At 36.7% G+C, this 21,503-nt stretch overlaps 1 protein-coding gene across 1 annotated transcript in view; it reads right to left on the minus strand.

The window, feature by feature from the left end:
- Positions 1-6,756: 6,756 nt before the first annotated feature.
- The window catches only part of LOC113040521 (complement C3-like), a 69,507-nt gene continuing 54,760 nt past the window's right edge, over positions 6,757-21,503 (minus strand). The window contains 7 exon segments of the mRNA XM_026198842.1: positions 6,757-6,975; positions 7,056-7,203; positions 10,418-10,511; positions 10,513-10,652; positions 10,910-10,999; positions 17,528-17,633; positions 17,706-17,795. Of these exon segments, the coding sequence (XP_026054627.1) occupies positions 6,831-6,975; positions 7,056-7,203; positions 10,418-10,511; positions 10,513-10,652; positions 10,910-10,999; positions 17,528-17,633; positions 17,706-17,795 (813 nt within the window). The 3' untranslated portion in view covers positions 6,757-6,830.

Raw genomic sequence — 21,503 nt, forward strand, 5'->3', positions numbered from 1 at the left:
CAAGTATTTTAATGTTGAGCAACAAGCTCACCGGCTGCAGATGTAAAAGAAACCAGTTATCTTCACCATGTGAATAATGAAATCATTATGTCAGATTTAGTTAGAACCTTTCGGCCTGTGACATCTAGGGTTTCATGACAGGACCAGGGACCTCATGTATAAATCATTAGTGTACATTTCATCCTAAAATCTTTAATTGCATACAGTACAGATATATAAGCATACATGCCATGTAATTATACTTTGATACCTTTGATGATACATTAGGTTTGATAGAAACCATCTAGAACACCCTTAATGGGGTCCTGTTATGTTCTTTTACAAAGTCTTGATTTTGTTTTGGGGTGTACTAGAACATGCTCTCATGCTTGGTAGTTCAAAAACTTTTTCACAAACCGGTAATTTACATTATCACAACACCTTTCTCCCTGACATAAATGGTTTTGGGTTCGATGAAAGCTTGCCTTCCGGAAAACGAAATGTGTTGTGAATGGTTAGCTGTCCCAGTGCATTGTAATTGGGCCCCTTTCCAAAGCAGCAAGTTCTCAAGCTGTCTGCTCTGGTATAGTTAAGGATGCCGGCAATATTGCTATATCAATTGGAGCCGGATTCAGACCCTGAGACCCACTACAGATATGTTAGCATACATGTAAAAACCAAAGTATACTGGGTCCCACTTTATATTAGGTGGCCTTAACTACTATGTACTTAAATAAAAACTAAGTACAATGTACTTATTGTGTTCATATTGTATTGTAAAACACTTTTGTTGCTATTGAGGTGGGATGGGGTAAGGTTAGGGAGAGGGTTGGAGGTATGGGTAAGTTTAAGGGTGGGTTAAGGTGTAAAGTATGGGTCAACAGTGTAATTATAAATGTAATTACAGAAATTAAATACAGATGTAATTACATGTAGTTTTTTTAATATAAGTACAATGTAAAAACATGTATGTATAGAATAAGTACATTGTACTAAATTATTAATTAAAATGTAAGTACATAGTAGTTAAGGCCACTTAATATAAAGTGGGTCCGTATACTGAAATAATGGAAACTGCAAAATGTTCTAGGTGTGGAAAATTTATTGGGTGTAAATATACAATTTCTCAGAAAAAATACAAAATAAATAATTGCATTTGCACTAGAAATTGTAGCTCTTTCTCTACCAAAGCTATAAGGATTAAACGGGTATTTTAAAGTTGATTTCTAGAGTTTTTCTTTATTCACTCACACAAGCGATCAACAACGTGGGCGTCTGTTTTTGTTGCATCTCCAGTCATTTTTTTAATGTTTTTAAAATCCTTCAGCTTCATTATCTACTGTTAAATGGTCCAGAAAAGTCCCCACTTGTGGACAAACTAATTATTGCTAAAAAGTATATAAAGTGTGCATGGTTCTGAAAAATCGGGCTGGCGCCAAATCCCCTCACGAAAGTAGAAAGCCATCGTGTTTACAACTGTGATGACGAATCAACCAAACACTGGATTTTCAAAAGTATGTCAAATATTTAAAGTTTGCGGCACAGAATCTTTAAAATATGTCCGTGAGTTTTACACACTGTTCTTGTCTGTTACAGCGGCAGCATTTCCACACCTCGAAACGTAACGGTGAACAAAACGAACTGTGATTGGTTGTTTCACATGATGGTCAAATGGCCTCATAGGCGGCCTTGGCCAATGAAAGCTACCATAGATTCCAGCACTACAGCCGTCAGTCTGAAGGTCTGGCTACACGAGACTATATTTCCTCCAAAGTAGTTTTAGACAAGAAATTGCTCATACTTAAATCCCCACCCCATCTCGTCACCAAAATAACCATATATAAAGCTTACAATGCCTACTTTCATAACAAATAACCTCATCTGCCCATTATTTCCATATGCATATTCCCATCCAGAAAATTGTGTAGACATATGAATGCCCATTTTTTGAATATGCTATATTGAATTGTAACCCATAAATGACATGGTTGGGAATATCCATGGGAATTTTTATGCAGATGAGGATGTGCATATTAAAACTAAGCGTTGTAAACTCCATATATGGTTATTTTGGGGAGGAGACAGGCAGAGATTATACATCAGGCTAATCTATGAGATGTTTTATAGATCAAGCTGAAGCATATAGATAAATGCTTTCCTGTTTTCCATTTTGATTCCTTATCTTCTATGCTTTTCTTCTTCTGTATATGCTAAAACAAAGGCTCTTTCTTTCAATGCTTCCCCCCCAGCTCTCTGTCTGCCTCTGTTGTATTTTTTCCCATGTCCTTGATCTTGTGTGTAAGATTAGCAGTCGTCGTGGCATTGTTCCGTTTATCATTGAGCAGATGTGCCGAGCACTGCTGAGTGGCCCACATCTTCCTCTCTCCTTCCTCTTCCCTCTTCCTCTGAGTGACAGTGATGAAGGTATTCGGGTAAACAGGACTCTGTGTTGATGGATGGGTCAGCAAGCAGCTGGTGTGTGAGATCAGCGGCAGCCGTATGACAAGCACCTGCAAAAGTCTCAGGGGAAACAAGCAGCAAACACACACTTGTTCATTCTTCTAATCTATATTTACAGGAGTTTCTGTCCATGTTGATTCGTTTTAAACCTGTATCATGTACTTTCTTCAATGGGGTGCTAAAATAGAGATTTTGAATAATGTTCACGCTGCTCTTTTCCATACAATAAATACACATTTATGGTTTGATTTCATATGATTTTTGAATGTATCTGAAAAAAGTTTTATATGCTCACAAATGCAGTTTATTTAATAAAAAATGCAGTAAAAAGTTATATAGTAAAAAGTTTTGGCACCGACATAAATATTGGAATAATTTATTAAAATAAGTGTTTTCTATTGGAACTGGAAGCAGAATTTTCAGCAAGATTACTTCAGTTTTCAGTGTCACATGATACTTCATATATCTGTGGAAACAGGATTTTATTTTATTTTACTTTTTTAAATAGAATATTACAAATACAATGTTTTGTAGTGGTATAAATGTATAATATAATATTTACTCGGAATAACTTAATAATAGCACCTAATTTCAGTAGCATGTGTTGAAATATGGTGCATGAAGACAATGTGCTTAAATCTCTTTTTGTTTCATGCGTAAATCATACACTTAATATAAAAAAACCAATACCACTAAATAATGACAGAAAATAATTGTAGGTGAATTATAGTCTTGCGTAAATAATTTCCTCAATTTATTGACAATTACATTTGACAAGCCTCGCATCTGTTTTGATGCCACACCTGTTTTTCTGTTCTCATTACGATGAATGCCATTATTCTCAGAAAACACACTACAGTAGCCTACATGCATCAGTGCAATGCATTATTATCAATGAAAGGTGTTTTAGGCCACTTGACGAAAATCACGATTTGCCTGGGTTGGTTTGGGGATTTTTTTTACACGTGCGATTAGTGCAATTAGCAACGCGGTCACGAGCACTGTGCGAAGAGTATTGTCTGAGTTTTATCGCTCATCCGCAGTGTGTTACAGAGAGGAAAGAGAAAGGCGTGAAAGCGCAGTGTTACTCACTGGAATAATGAGGTCATTTTTGTCTGATCACACAATGCTTGCAGTCGTTAAGATGAAGCACTTTTGGCGGGAAGAGACAGTATTGTTCTCACTTTAGTGTTTACCGTGTGTGTGTGTGTGTGTGTGTGGGAGAGAGAGAGATAACTACAGCTAGGTGACATCAGCAGCACAGAGAAAACCCCTCATTAGGGAGTGATTCATCTTATTAGTAGCATTTCAAAAATGCAGCACGGGCAGTAGGGCCTAAAGAAAGGTTACTCGCAGTCAGCTGATGACGGCGAGCTTAAACACACAGACAAACACACGCACATGGCCACACACCTGTGCAGGTGGGCTTTTTGAGCGGCTTCATTTGAAGCCTGGTCAGATCCGACCACAATAATAGATCAAAGGTCTCGCTTCAAAGCGTTCAAAAATAAAGTGCGTACGTGTGAAAAAGAAAAGAAAGAAGCCGTGATGGCGGTACAAACATTGCTTTCTAAAGACAGGTGCATTGATGAGAATATATATATATGTCAAAATGATCTTTCTCACAGTACGTGTGGGCGATGTAGGCCCTATTGATCATTTCTAAAAGATTCTATGTGTTTGATGATATTTTAAAACACCTTACATTACTTGAGAGTGTATGCGAGTGTGAAGACTATAGCATCTCTTAACTGGCCATTTCAAGAACTCAAGATTCAACTATACACTTGCAGCATCACTTAGAAATGTTCATGGAAATCCCTCTGCACTTTAAAATCATAGTAGAAAAAAAGATATATTGATGCAATTATTGCTTATTAGCATTTATTGTGATATTGGGCAATTCAAATTACACTTTAAAAAAAATATATATATATATTTTACGTTTTGCTTTAAACATTTTGCATTCTTTAAAAAAAATGGTTGTTTGGTCAACCTAAAAAAAAAAAAACATTTATGCCTTTATGATTAAAAACTGAAATATAGGCCAACACAAATATCATAAATAAATAAATGTAACATTTTTTTAATAAAATACAAAAAGTAGTATAAAATATACAATATTATTTAATGATTTAGTTAATGTGCCTAAGAATGTAGGCTTTTAAATGGATGTAAAAAATATAACTTTAGAATATGTAAAATATATAAAAGAATATATAAAGTTAGCTGGTTCTAAAGTTCTAAAAATGCAGTAAAATGTTGACCTAGTCAAATATTGTCAGTTGGCGTAAAATTAATTTGCCAGATTTATTAGACATATAACAGATATATGTTTTATCTTTTACTTTATATTTTTAATAAGCACACTGTATCTAGTGAAAAAAATCTATATTTTGGTGTAAGCATGAACCTCTAAGATCTGTAAGACCAGAGAATCCTCAAATGACAGTGTAAGTGTATTTATGTTGAGATTGAGCGATGAGAGCACAAGTCTGTGCCTGTGAGTGTGAGATGGAATGACTTACAGTAACAGCCAGTTACAATAGTATGAAAATACTTTTCTAATAGTCTTCAATCTCAAACTATCCTTATGATCAGTTTTGGACATTTTTCGACACATAAATGGGTGAAAGACAGTAATCAGGCTTGATTTTTTAATACCTGACAAAAGCCAGTCATATAGGAATCACTCTCTCCCCGATATTACTAATATTTTTGAAGGTATAATTCGTTGCTTTTTTATCAGTCCAGTCATGCGTAGCTGGTATATCTTAGATAAACCAGGTTGGGTTTAACCGCACAGGTTATCTTTGAACTGAACACCTGTTGGTACTTTAAAGGCTTGCAGGTGAGTGGAGATGAAGGGGTGGTATGAGACGAGGAAGGAGAATGTGTGTGTAATGTTGGCAGTAATTGTCTCTTTGGCCTCGTGCCTGGTTTGTAATGGCTGCTGCTCTATAATGGCACTACAGCAGTTAGAGCCAGTGAATGAGGACATACTGTTACTGTAAATATCATAAAACAGAGCAGATAACTGGCAGTGCTCTTCAGTACGAGCTGGCGGGGAGAGCATTGTTTCCTGCTTCCTCTGTATTATGACTAGACATTAAACTCTCAGGGTCTTTCACACACTCCTACACACATTTGTGTACAAACACAATCTCTTATGTCTGGATTGCATGTGTTGATAAGTTAGGAAACTCGAGAACATGCCTCAAATGTAATTTGAAAAAATCATTTAAATCTTAATATAGGTTACATTTTTATAAACATGCTGGAAAGGCAGTGAAATTCTTGATGAATTGCGCTCTCTTGTGGCTGTAGATTACCATGCATAAAGCTCTTAAAATCATTAGATCATTTTCTTCTTTTCAGTTACTAAACTGATCTTCATAAACAGTTTAGTAGGAACTAATTTGCAAACACTCAAAAAGGAGTTTGCTTGTTCAACAACACAATTGTGTAATTTTTTTGTCATAATTCACTTTCATTGTGTTTCATCCAAATAAATCTGTAAAATTTAACTTCATAATTTTATGCTGGGACTACATGAATCATTTTTATTAACTTAATCGACTTAGCTTTAAAACACTTATTTTTTTTAAATGCATGTTGGTTGTTTGGAATTATATGTTAAAAAGCAAAATTAACTGTACCATTTTTTGTACAATTTTTAGCTTTGTTAATATAATGTAATATGTATTTTAAATGACATGATCATATTAAAGCAAAAATGATCAAATTAAATGAGTTCAATGTGTACATACGTTTTGAGTCCATGTATGTTTACGTTTTTATGTTAAAATAGAAAATTAAATCTTGAATCATTTCAAATCTTTCTGTTGTCAGATTTAAGACTGAGCTGATTTTTGATAAATGTCAGTGTATTACCGTGTATGAAAGCACAAGTCAAAATTATGATAACTTGATAAAACAAACTAAAATAAGTGTAAAGTAACAATTTAATAAAACATGCCCAAAACCTGGTAACATACTGTATATATAACTGAACTTTTTGCATTCAGTCGAAAAGGTCTGTTTCAGGTCTTGTGATTCACATACATACATTATATATATATATAAAATATAACAGCATAGTTCTGTAACATTTCTATTAACGATATGCAGTATAATATGACCTCAAAGTATTATATTGAGCTTTATTTTTAACCCTCTCAGGCTCAAATTAAGTTTTAGTAACTTAGTAACTTTAGTAACCTTTAGTAAAGTTTTTAGTACTCCAGATACATAAAATATGTATCTGGAGTAATAAGGTTTTTAGTTTTTAACTGTTGCAAATCTGCAACGCCTGCCTTGAGAGGGTTAATACAGATTTGATGCAGTATTGTCATTAGAGTGTTTAGAGAATAACATTTGTGAGGCGTCTCTCAAATCTGACAACAACTCTTTGTCAGTGCTGCTGGGAAGCTCTTCAGCTCAACACATTTCACCTTCAGAGCAGATCCACGAACACATTCAGACTCGGCTGGCCAGCGCTCGACCCATGTGTCCTTACCTAGCATATACAGGTACCTGAGAGAGAAAATGCAAATGAACTGTGCCAAAAGAAAAAAACACTTTTGGGGTGTTTAGTGCTATTATGCAATACTCACTTGTTGGTTGTGCTCCCTGCTTGTGAAACATCAGCAGTCCGTCCAATGATCAGATAGTCCTGACCCTCTCTCAAACCAAGCCCTCTCCTACAGCTTGCATGTGATAGAAACACCCTCTTGTCATTTTTTTTCAAACCAGCTTCTGACCCTGCATGGACAAATAAACGCATAAACATGGCATGTGCGTGACGCTGCTCCTATTAAGCGCTGTTAGAAGTGAATTAATTTATTCAGCATTTCGACACTTCCATTAGGATGCGTTAAATTTGACAAAGCAGTTTAATAAAGGATGTATTGATCTTGTGAATTTGCAAATTTTACTACACTTTTAATTGGCTGTTACAAAGTTTGTTGGGAATATTACACAACACTGATCCTTAAACAATGCATTGGCGAAAAACGCACACATTTTGGACCAATTTCAAATCATGATATTATCGTCTGCCACAAATACTGCCTAATCAAAAAACAGATTTTTTTGCACTTTTTACGGTACCAGTATTTTAAATTGGCCTTTGAACTTGGCTTTATTGAATGGCAAAAAAGCCTTACCTTGTCAAAGCACTGACAGAATCCATTGATCTAATGGCATTCTGAATGCTCCAAATGCAAACTTTGCATGCAACCATCAGGCAGCAATTCACAGCACCCTGATCCAATGGCATACAGGCATTGTCAGAATGACAGTACTGTAGACCACTGATGTTGTCCAGTGGGGGCGGGCGGCAATCATTCACTCTAAAAAATGCTGGATTATTTTTTAAGACAAATGCTGGGTTCAGCCTGTTTGGTCATTTTATTGGGTTGTTTTTAATATTCTTACCCGGGTGCTGTTTTTTTTTTTTTTTTTTACCCAAATGCTGGGTTCAGCTTGTCTGGTCATTTTATTGGGTTATTTTTTATATTTTTACCCAGGTGCAGAGTAGTTTTTCCTAAGTTGCTGGGACATTTTTAACACCGGGTTATTTTTCTCTACCCAACCGCTGAGCTGAGCCTCTCTGATGAAATGATTCAGCTGCTGAGTTACAGTCAGAGTCTTTTGTCCACTACAGGAGAGAGCAGATCTCAGAATCGCCACCGCCAATTTGGTGCAGTCTGTCCTGGAATAGAGGTTTTTAAACATTTTATTTAATTTATTAAAATTATATTATATTATTATTTTTATGCGATGCAACATAAGGATGACATCATGTCAGTCACTTTGCTCAGCAGCGGTAGTTTTGCACGATGGAAGCACCTATTGACTCAGCCTTATACTGAGTTTAATTTATTTTGAGATTAAAAATATTCTCCAATCTCAATACTGTTCTTTTATTGGCAGGTTTTGGAGTCAGTCGCAGCATCTTTCAGCTACAAGCAAAATGAGGTTCCAGTTCCTCCAGCAAACAGCAGCCCTTAACTGCCTCAAATTTTGGTGACACACCGGTCCATTTCGGTAAAACAGTGGAAACAGAGAACGGTTGAATACACTTAAATTAAAATAAAAAAATGTATTTCTAAAATGCTTGTTAAATGAGTTTAAACGTATGTAATATTGTAAAATATGCTGTATTCACACAAATAAATTCATTTTGTCTTAACGGCTACAGACCTGTGGCTCTAACGTCTGTCGTCATGAAGTCGTTTGAAAAACTGGTTCTGGCTTATCTGAAGGACATCACTGGACACAACTGGACCCCCTGCAGTTTTCTTACCGAGCAAACAGGTCCATGGATGATGCAATCAACATGGGATTGCACTTCATCCTGCAACATCTGGACAAAACAGGGACTTATGTGAGGATCCTATTTGTGGACTTTAGTTCGGCTTTCAACACCATCATCCCAACAGCCCTTCAGACCAAACTGACCCAGCTTTCTGTTCCTAGCTCTATCTGTCAGTGGATCACCAGCTTTCTGAAAGATAGGCAATAGTTAGTGAGACTGGGGAAATACACATCAAACAGCTGCTCCACCAACACTGGTGCCCCTCAGGGATGTGTTCTCTCCCCTCTGCTCTTCTCCCTGTACACCAACGACTGCACCTCTAAAGACCCCTCTGTCAAGCTCCTGAAGTTTGCAGACGACACTACAGTCATCTGCCTCATCCAGGACGGTGATGAGTCTGCTTACAGACAAGAGGTTGAGCAGCTGGCTGTCTGGTGCAGTTTTAACAACCTGGAGCTGAACACGCTCAAAACAGTGGAGATGATCGTGGACTTTAGGAGAAACCCTCCTGCACTTTCCCCACTCACCATCATGAACAGCACTGTGACTGCAGTGGAGTCATTCAGATTCCTGGGAACCACCATCTCTCAGGACCTGAAGTGGGACATTCACATTGACTCCATTGTGAAAAAGGCCCAGCAAAGGTTGTACTTCCTTCGCCAGCTGAGGAAGTTTAACCTGCACAGGAGCTGCTGAAACAGTTCTACTCAGCCGTCATTGAGTCTGTCCTGTGTACTTCAATAACTGTCTGGTTTGGTTCAGCAACAAAATCAGACATCAGAAGACTACAGAGAACTGTTCGGGCAGCTGAAAGGATTATTGGTGCTCCCCTGCCCACCCTTCAAGAACTGTATACATCCAGAGTGAGGAAAAGGGCTCAGAAAATCACTCTGGATCCCTCACATCTTGAACTTTTGCCATCTGGCCGGCGCCTCAGAGCCGCAAAATACCAGAACAGTCAGGCACAAGAACAGTTTCTTCCCCCAGGCAATTTACCTCATGAACAGTTAAATGTTCCCCACTTATGCTTATGCAATAAAAAATGTGCAATATGCTTATATTTATTTATTACCCCTCCATTCTAGTACATCCCTGCATCTTACTCCATCCTATTCCATTATCATTTATAGCACAATTGTTTATACACTTATTTATTTGCCTAATATTTTATTATTTTTTTTGTCTGTGTGTTGGTGTCTCTGTGTACTTGGAAGCTTATGTCACTAAAACAAATTATTTGTATGCGCAAGCATACTTGGCAATAAAGCTCTTTCTGATTCTTATTTTGTACATGGGTGTTCTTGCTTCATAATAAATGTTCATCTTTTGATTATTGTTGTTGCCTATAGTAATTCTATGTGTAATTTTTAATTTCCAGCCCATTTTAAGCCAGCAATATAGTAATTGTTAAATAACAAATGAATTAAATAAAACAATCCAGCATGGTGGGTAAAAACTTTTAACCCAACCAGCTGGGTCAAAATAACCCAGCATGTGATCCTTTCTCTCCAATATTTATTCAGCACTGGGTTGTTTTTAACCCAGCATTTTTTAGAGTGATACTGTGCCACTCATTATCACACCCTGCTAAAATGTAGTGCAAGTATGTTTGCTCACTGGCACCCCCTCCTGGTGGTGGCGCCCTAGGTGACTTACCCTTTTGAATAATTTGGACAATCTTCATCTCGTACTGATCGTAGTGACACCTCTTTACACTGATCAGTTTAACCTTGTAGACTTAAGAGAAGACACCAATTAAACCAATTTATTGCCCAACCCCCCACCACACACCACAATTGATATTCACCATAACGTCTTCCTTTGCATGCAATTCGTTTCCACCTGTTTTTTCCAGAATACATATTTTCTGGTTTTTGTTCACAGCAGTTACCTGTGCAGAAAAATTAAAAAGCTAGGATTATATGTATAAAAAAATGCACATACATTTTTATGAGTAAAAACAAAAAAGTAATATTAAAGGATTCATTCACTTATAAAATATAAAAAATACCATGGTTTGCAAGGGATAGTTTTAAAGCTTTTCCGAGATTATACAAAAAAATATATACCAATACTACACATATAAATACTATGTTATAATTTGCCAATTTAACATGTGCAAAGTGAAAGAAAGCAGCAGAAACAAACCCTGTGAGCAGCGACACACATTATTTTTGCAGATATAATCCAGTTTTTTTTTATCTTCAGGAGGAGAGTAGTACCTGCTACAATTTTTATCTGAAACATCAGAGACCTTAGTTAGCATTCATCACATAAAACATCTTAAAAATGTAAGTCTTCACAGCAAAGCAATCAATTAGCAAACACCACTAATAATGCAACCCTGATGAATCATCATATTCTTACTAGGGCTGGGTTGACAATCTTGATTTAAGTCTTAAAATCAATAGGTGTTCTTTTTGATAAATCAACATTGATTCCAGCCCTATAAGAGCCCCATGGCTACAAGACGGTTGGATCGTCTTGTGTTGTACCAAGGGGTAGGTACTCTTTAGAAATATTAGAGATGGGGGTATTAAAATAAAAAAAAGTGTTTCATACCAGTTAACTTTTAAGTATGCCATAAACAGAAGAATATTTCAACCTTATTTTTTACAGTAGATTTCCGGCAACCACAGCTGCCAGTTTTTTTACCATAAATTGTACAGGATTTTTTTTTTCACAGTGTATATTTTCTATCACACAACCATCTGCTAATTTCTCAGCATAAGAAAACGTCTGTTTTCCGTCTTTTAGTCTACGGGTTTGTATCTGTTTTCTAAAAGACTGCATTGGCTTAAAAACTTTTAAGCTTTAATCTTTTTGACTATTTTACACTTTAAACTACATCAAACCTAACCTTCAAACGTCAAGCTTTTAAATTGGAAGTTAAGCAGTCAGTCAACTTTACATTTTATTACATATTTAATAAATGTATTATTCAATTAATTGATTTCTCAATTCGAACAGCTGTCTTTAGTCATTTTCAAAAAACATTGGATTTAATTTAAAGTTTCACAATTTGAGTTGAATTACTGAATTATTGAGATACACCTGTAAATTTTTTTTGCCTTCACACACATGCATTCTCCTTTTACATATATATTTCTACCTTTTTTATTTTTTTGGTATCCATTACTTCCTGTTTAAGCAGGAAGTCACTCTCAGACCAGGAAATACATGTAGAAGACTTGCTCAGCTCTTCCTCACAATTTTACAATGATGCCATTCAAAATCATCCTGTACATATTTTAAGTTTTTTACTTTAACAAATCATTATGTTACCTACGTATTCTGCAGATCTGTATACAAGTGTTATGATACTCATTTTGATCGTATTGACAGGGCTTAACAGTAAGGACATTTTCTACTTGCCTGGTTTGACCAGTGGTTTAAATTTTTTACTTGCCCTGGCAAAATTTTCACAGGCCTTGCCACAATCAATAAATGAGTAAATAAGACTTATTGTTTTCATTGTTGACATTGTATTGTAATAAATTATAACACTTTTGCATAAATAGGTACAGTAGTTCAAAGATCAAACTGAAATGAACCATGCTTTTTCAGGTCTTTCAGGCAGGGCTAACTATTCCAGTTAAGGATGCACTAATCAGGATTTTACGTGACCAATTCCAATTGCTGATTTTATTTATTTATTTTACAATCACAAGAGCTGATTCCCATAGCCATTGCCAAGTGGTTAATACAAATTTATTTAGTTCTTCTTCTTATTATTATTTATTAAATGTTTATTTTACTCTGTTACTGGCTAAACTAACCTTATAATAAGTTTTTAAAAGTTTTTTTTTCTTATAAAAATATATGCAACATGAAGCAACTGCACAAAACAAAACCGTCTGGGCTGAATGAATATTTTATTATTACTCTTTGTTATTCGTTTTATTACCTTAATTATATGTATGTCTGCACTATGTTTGTACTTTGTGTACTGGAAGCTCCTGACACCAAGATGAATTCCTGTGTGTTAACACTTGGCAATAAAGATCTTTCTGATTCTGATGAAAATGCAAATTCAATCTCTGACAGCATGGGGGTCTTATAGAACACTAACAGCGTTTCCTGGTTTTGTTGCTGTTGGCCTACGAACAGAGCTGGGTAGTCACGGATTACATGTAATCTGGGTTACGTAATCAGATTCCAAAACTCAAGTAAACTACTTTTTAAAATACTCATAATCAGACTACAGTTACTTTTTTTTATGGATTACATGATTACATATTATTTACACAATGGTAATAAGTCGTTCACAAATCATTGATTCTCCTAAGTTTCTTTTTTTTTTTTACGTTTATATTTTTTCCTAATAAACCTGCCGTCCGTGATTCTTCGAGTTTTTCCGGTGGAGAGGGGGAGGGGTGTCAGAATCAGCTCAGAAGAAATCAGCAACAAGATAATGAAAAATGGAGGGAAACGCAGCATTTAATCACTGGATGTTCAGACATCATTTAATTTTTTTTAAAGACATGGCAAAATGTCACTATTCAGTGTAAACTCTGCCTGCCATGGATTAATTTGCTGTCAATGGAAATCTTTGACCTACTAAAGTTATTGCTGAGAATTTCATGTCCTTTGTTATATTTTTGTAATAGATATTCTTCATTGTTACTACCTTATGCACTTCAAATGTTTTGAGATGAAATATTTGACCTGGAAATGGTCTTTATATATTAGCCAGGGCTCGACATTAACGCTTGTCTGGGACAAGTGGATTTTGTGAAGGGGCAAGTGAAAGAGAATTTTACTTACCCGACCGGACAAGTAACCTGATCAAAATTTTAACAACAAAAAATAACTGGTGCATCACCGAAACTTTGAAGAGAATGATTCTGATTTTATTACTTTCAGTGTAAACGGTGCCTAATAACAGATAATGTATTGACAATATAAAGGTTCAGTCAGTTGAGGCTCATGCAGTCTGTCTGACTCGTGGAGAAATCAACACTATAGCTAAAAACAGCACACACAAAGAATAAAATGCGATACAAAAAATATAAATATTCTGTATAATATGTTCAACATCACACGACCAGGATTGATGTTTTTCCGACTTTCAGCTCGATTGCAAATGTAATATTGTTTTTTTTTTTTACATCAGTTAAATAAACAAGTAATATTAACTGACTTACATTTAAGAGACATTGTGGATTTTTACTTCATTTAAAAAACAATAATTCTAAGCAAAGCCAAAGCAGAACAGTCGCGCATCTCCGAGCAACAGACTTTTGTTACTAAATGATTCATTTTTAAACGAGTCAATGATGCCGTGAGCCATTTATAAAACGGTAATCTCCTTCATTTATTGAATGAATCAGCCGTTTGAATGAATCGGTTGAATCAATGATTCACTCATTAAGACAGTGACTTGTCACCCCCTACTGGTGGTTTAATATCATATTTAAAAGTATCATTGCAACATTTCATATTTTGTATGTCAAAAAAGTAAAACATTAATCTAATAACATAATTTATTAATTTGGAAAGATGGAGTTTGTTGATATTGATTTCATTTTAATAATAATAACAACCTTAATGTCTTATTATTCTAACATAATGTATTGATCACATGTGAGAATTCAACATATATGTAGACATCTACATTTAATCAGTTTAGGAAAATATTTTCCTTTATAAAGTTAAAGTTAAAATGTTAAAGTTAAAAACAATTTTTTTTGCCCCGGACAAGCATACTTTTTTACTCGGACAAGTGAATGATTGATTTACTTGTCCGAAGGACAAGCTCATGTAAAAGCTTAATGTGGAGCCCTGTATTAGCAATGTTATCGCTGTGACTTTCATCCTCTTTAATATTCATTTTTGTAATGTTTGTTATTGTTTGTCTTTTCCTCGTTGTTACTTTGCACTCAAAATGGTTTGAGATGGATAGAAATGTCATCGTTGAGTGAGTTTAGTCATTTTCAAAATTGACGTTTGCAGTGTAGCTATATTGTTAGATGTTTTTTCATTGATACAGTCATATACACGTTTAGTTTTTTTTTTTCTTTTCTATTAGATTAAATATTTTACCTAGTAGTGATATTGCTGTGAATTTCATGTTTTTCAATATTGGTTTTCAAAATGTACTTAATTATAAGTGAATATGCTTTAAAATCATAAGATGTGATTTTTTTTTTTCAGTGTTACTAGCAAACTCTAACAGCAAGGTAAAATAGTGTTAGTATTTTCTAAGTATTAACTGTCCATATATTGCACTTGACAAATAAGCTATTGTGGCTATTGTGTTTTTTTTTTTTTTTTTTTGCTGAATATTTTATATATTTAAATATATTTTTAAAAAAGTACAAGATTAGGCTAACTGAATATATGTGATATCAAATAAGAGTTAGCACAAATGTAATCTAAATGTAATCCAAAAGTAATCATATTACGTAACCAAAAATGTGTAATCTAAGAGATTATATTATATTTAAAAAAAAAATTCATGTAATCTGTAATCAGTAACTGATTACAATTCATAAGTGATCTACCCAGCTCTGCCTATGAAGCACTGCACTAATTAACACTCCTTTAATGTGTATGTAACGACAATAAGAGGAAAAAGAAAAATGCCATTGAAACTTTTTGGAAGACCTCCTCAGAAATACATCCATATTCACTCCACCCTAATTCCATAATTATGGTTTTCTTTCAGTATTTCAATGAATTTGTTCAGTCTGGTACAGTATTTTCTCTGCTTGCGCGACTATTCTCTCCTCTTTGTGCCCGACTTCAGTGCCATAATATATCATGATGATCACTACGTTTGTGTTACCAAATTGCATCCTGTCAGGAATAACCTGCCCACTCTGTTTTTAACCTGGTTGTTTTTGATTACTGTCAGTTATGCAGGTGTTGCCAGATATTGAAAAAAAATAACAATCTAAAAAAAACAAAAAAAACTGCAATGAGTCCAAATCTTAAGTTATGGAAATAATAGAAAGATATCGCTGTCCCTAACATGCAACCTCCCACTTTATATATATATATACGTTGAAAGCTCAGCCAAGATGAAGGAACAGCTGATCATAGTTGTATATGCATTGCAATTTTGAAATAAATTTAGTAGCAGAGCTAGCCTACTGCAAGCGATTTTTAGAGCTGCAAATCCATGTATCCTTTGCTGAAATTTCCGCGTCTTCATGGAGAGAGCACGTCATTGTTGCTTAGCAAAGGCAGACGCCTCAGGGGCGCTTCTGCCCGAGCGCTTTGGAAAGGAGGAGAAAGACGCGCCCAGCGTTTTCCACGCGTTTTTAGGCGCGATATGTGAACGGCCCCTAAGGAGCTCACTCACTCAGCACGCGCTGAAGGCTCGTCGCAAAATGTCTAATGCATTCAACAGACCAGAAATAGAAGATCCTCCAATAACCAACAGGTCTGGCTATAATGGTGATGATAGAATGAATGGTAAATAGTAAGGTCTCATATCTGCGGCTATTATGTAAATGTAACGTAAATGTAGCCTACCAATCGCCGCGGTGATGTCTTTTGTCCTGTTTGAGTCAGTTGGAAATGTCTTGTCTAAATGCTGCGGGGATAGTTTGTTGCGTGTATGTTTCTCCTTTTTTTCGTCTTTTCCCAGATACTGACACACTAAGGTGATGTCGGCGTAAATGAGTTGACATGTTTCAAGTATTCCCGCTGGTGTTTTTTTATTTATTTTTTTTATTTTATTTTTTATTCCCGCTATTTTATTGTCATGTAGATGCGAAATACCGTTGTTTTTTTATCCACCACTCTCTTGCCATCACCATTAAAGCTTACAGGGAACCCAGAGTGCACCCAAACACCAGACCTGTTGGTTATTGGAGGATCTTCTATTTCAGGTCTGTTAAACGCATTGGCCACCGCGCACCGTGCATGAACTGCTCGCTCACTCAGCGCGTACTGAGTGAGCGAGCGCCTGACAGAGTAGCCTAACATAAACATATAAGTTGGTATTTTTTTCTTCTTCGGGGGTGCCAGGGGCGTTGCCTGTTACGTCGTTTGGGTTATTGGGCTACCTTGTTGAACGCATATCATTATATTTCACTTTTCTTTATTTTTTGCAAATATAATTAATTAGTCCAACGAACCGTTTGGTACATAATGCGTACCGCGTACCGAACCGAAAGCCTCGTATCCGAACGGTTCAATACGAATACGCGTATCGTTACACCCCTAATATATATATATATATATATATATATATATATATATATATATATATATATATATATATATATATATATATATGAATGGAGAATGTATGTGTGTGAGAGAGTAGAAATGTATGTATGTGAATGGAGAATGTATTTGGTGAAAGGAAAAATATATGTATGTGAAAGGAGAATGTATGTTTGTGTAGGAGTGGAAATGTATGCATGTGTAAGGAGAATGTAAGTGTGTGAAAGCAAAAATATATTTATGTGAAAGGAGAATGTAAGTGTGTAAGAGTGCCAGAATGAATTATGACTTGTACGGCCCCTCATACACATGATATATGCATATATTTGTATATATTTACAAATGATTCTAATCAAGACCAGAGGCTGTGAATCAGAATTGAATTGTGAATTCTGTGTCAATAACCAGCCCTAATTCATACTGATATTTACATTTTTTTAATGTTTCAATCACATTGGTGATTTAAAATAATGCATTAATTAATTCAGTCATGTTTATGTGGTTATTACAAATAACTACATCAGAGAGCAAAATTACAAAGTTACATAAAAAAAACTACAGTTTAAATTGAATGTGTGTACAAACCTTTGTTGTAGTACTTGTAAACTGTGACAGTAGAAGGCTGAAAGAGTCCCACTTTAAATTTCTGATGCAGTCTGAATGAGATCACATCTGTCTTAGTACTGGACACCTGTCACCAGAGACATACAGTATTTAATATTGCCTTTATTTACATGAACTATAAGTTCTGTTGCTAGGATACCTTAAACAAGTGAATTATAAGGGATTGTCTGTCGCTCAGGTTGTCCACCACTTGGAAGTTGCTGATGTAGCGATCCACTGAATTTGTAAGCTATGAAGGCAAGACATTATCAGTTATCCAAAACCAGCTATTGCTATCAAGATACAGCCTAAAGGTGTGGTCACAGTAAGATATTAAGTGGGTACGGATAGTATTCAGACCCCCTTAAATTTTTCACTCTTTGTTATATTGCAGAAATTTGCTAAAATCATTTAAGTTCATTTTTTCCTCAATGTACACACAACACCCCATTATTGACAGAAAAACACAGAATTTTTTACATTTTGCACATTTATTAAAAAAGAAAAACTTAAATATCACATGTTGTCATGTGGAGGGGTAAGGAGGAACTCAAGTTCAGACAGGATGTACTAAACACAGGATTTATTTACACAAAAAGGGGAAAACAAAACCCACAAGGGGGAAAACAATGACTAGGGCAGATACTAAATAACTTAACAAGACTGGGTAGACACGATAAACAAAGACTCGAAACACAAGAACACTAACTACAAATAAACAATAACAGGTCTCACAACGTCTTCTTCCAAGAGCAACACTATATCACAGGAACATGTAGAAACACATATCACAACGTGGAAACAATCACAATGAACCGTGTGCTTGTACACAAAACACGGGTCTGTCATTATCCTGCCTCAAGACTAGAGAAAAGTCAGGACATGAAGGCAGAATCATGACACACTTTCCTAAGTATTCAGACCCTTTGCTCAGTATTTAGTAGAAGAACCCTTTTGATCTAATACAGCCATGAGTCTTTTTGGGAAAGATGCAACAAGTTTTTCACACGTGGATTTGGGGATCTTCTGTCATTCCTCCTTGAAGATCATTTCCAGTTCTGTCAGGTTGAATGATAAATGTTGGTGGACAGCCATATTCAGGTCTCTCCAGAGATGCTCATTTGAGTTTAAGTCAGGGCCCTGGCTGGGCCATTCAAGAACAGTCACGGAGTTGTTGTAAAGCCACTCCTTCTTTATTTTAGCTGTGTGCTTAGGGTCATTGTCTTGTCGGAAGGTGAACATTCGGCCCAGTCTGAGGTCCTGAGCACTCTAGAGAAGGTTTTCGTCCAGGATATCCCTTTACTTGGCCGCATTAGGGGCCATTCACATATCGCATCTTTTGTGCGCGCAAGTTCATTATTTCCAATGTAGGCGCGCGGTATGCACGCTCATAATGGAAGCGACGCGCCCGTTTTTTCCAGGCGCGTCCGCACGGCGTTAAGTTAAAAACATTTCAACTTTTCAGAATGCCGCAAGCGCACCGCGGGTCATGTGACAAGAACTAACCAATCAGCTTCATCCTTTCCCGTAACAACGTTGAAAGCTCAGCCAAGATGAAGGAACAGCTGATCATAGTTGTATATGGATTGCAATTTTGAAATAAATTTAGTAGCAGAGCTACTGCAAGTGATTTTTAGAGCTGCAAATTCATTTATTCTTTGCTGAAATTTCCGCGTCTTCATGGAGAGAGCACATCATGGTTGCTTAGCAAAGGCAGACGCCTCAGGGGCGCTTCTGCCCGAGCGCTTTGGAAAGATGGAAAAAGCGGTGTGCCTATTGTTTTCCACGCTTTTTTAGGCACGATATGGGAACGGCCCCTTAATCTCTTTTTAACTCGATTGCAACCAGTCATCCTGTCCCTGCAGCTGAAAAACACCCCCGCAGCATGATGCTGCCACCACCATGCTTCTCTGTTGGGAGTGTATTGGACAGGTGATAAGCAGTGCCTGGTTTTCTCCAAACATACCAATTAGAATTAAAGCCAAATGTTCTATCTTGGTCTCATCAGACCAGAGAATCCTTACGGTATTTTTTAGCAAACTCCATGGGGGCTTTCATGTGTCTTGCACTGAGGAGAGGCTTCCGTCAGGCCACTCTGCCATAAAGCCCCAACTAGTGGAGGGCTGCAGTGATGGTTGACTTTCTACAACTTTCTCCCACTTCCCGACTGCATCTCTGGAGCTTATCCACAGTGATCTTTGGGTTCTTCTTTACCTCTCTCACCAAGACCCTTCTCCACCGATAGCTCAGTTTGGCCAGATGGCCAGCTCTAGGAAGGGTTCTGGTTGTCCCAAACGTCTTCCATTTTTCCATAATTCCAAGGATTATGGAGGCCAATGTGCTCTTAGGTACCTTAAGTGCAGCAGATGTTTTTTGTAACCTTGGCCAGATTTGTGCCTTGCCACAATTCTGTCTCTGGTCTCTGTCTCTGTCTTCAGGCAGTTCCTTTGACCTCATAATACTCATCTGCTCTGACATGCACTGTGAGCTGTAAGGTCTTATATAGACAGGGGTGTGGCTTTCCTAATCAAGTCCAATCAGTATAATCAAACACAGCTTGACACAAATGAAGGTGTAGAACCATCTCAAAGATGATTAGAATAAATGGACAGCACCTGAGTTAAATATATGAGTGTCATAGCAAAGGGTCTCAATTCTTAGGACCATGTGATATTTCAGTTTTACTTTTTTAATATATTTACAAAAATGTCAACAATTCTGTGTTTTTCTGTCAATATAGGGTGCTGTGTGTACATTAATTAGGGAAAAAAATGAACTTAAAGGATTTTAGCAAATGGCTGCAATATAACAAATAGGGAAAAATGTAAGGGGGTCTGAATACTTTCCATACCCACTGCATGATCGCTTATCTATCACCCAGGCCATGGCATTTTTATAGCATTGTTGCCTCCTGACTTGTTGCTCCCTGTTGTTTCTGAGGCTTGTCCTTTCTGATTGCAGAAAAATGGCTTAGCAGTCGTGTGTGTGTGTGTGTGTGAGAGAGAGAGAGACCATGTTACTTTTGATTGTGGTGAAAGCACATTTTAGGTTATATTGACACCTCGGCATCAGATTCAGTGTTGTTTGATCTAAAATGTCAATGCTGGACACCAGAGTCCAAAGCTTCTCTCCTATCTGTATCCCACAGAGCTGGGATAGTGGCTATGTGTCTACCTTCCATAACGTGTCAATGTCAAAACCCTAAACATTCTAACCTGTTCAGACATCAGTTTTGAGTGTGTGCAGAAATGCTGGAATGCTTTGGCAATACAAATGTAAAAAAAAATTGTCATGCCAATAAAAGGACCTAAAAACTGAAAACACAGAATCTAAGCATTCACCAAGATTATTATCTACCACACTATTTATATCCTTCATCAGTGGAACTGGAAGGGACTGCTAGCAAACTGGAGTAACTTGACATGCCCAGCCACTGGACCAAAGTGGTCTGAGTCTTTTAAAGTGTCAGGCTGAACAGAGCTTCCATCGCCTTAAGCTAAGTGGGGTAATGGACAGCAAGCACGAGAGATATTTTAAGGGTAGTCCCCGCTCAAGTGGACCTGACCCACTTCACTTCTTTTCTGGGTTGAGATCAGGTGGCTAGGTGACTGGGCTGACGTCCTTGGTCTCCATTAGGTTCATCTAAATTAATTAATAGCATCACCAGGTTGGCCACGGCCTTGCCAATTTCCTGATCTTTAAAGGCATCAGAATTCAAGCCAGACTTGTCTATTGTTCTGAAAAGTATGGATTGAAAAACTTTGAGCACCGGCATCATATGGAGCACTGAGCAAGCTTGGCCAGACATCAAATAAGCCCTGCCATCTAGAGTGGAGGTGGTCCTGAAGGGTTTGGATAGGTACACCACATGAGCCTTCAATCCCAGGGCCAATAAAGGGCAGAAATCCACAGCGACCACCGGGTAGGGTAGCTTGTCATAACCCTTGTGTTCAGTGCC

Source organism: Carassius auratus, chromosome 22, assembly GCF_003368295.1.
Source record: "Carassius auratus strain Wakin chromosome 22, ASM336829v1, whole genome shotgun sequence".
Taxonomy (NCBI): domain Eukaryota; kingdom Metazoa; phylum Chordata; class Actinopteri; order Cypriniformes; family Cyprinidae; genus Carassius; species Carassius auratus.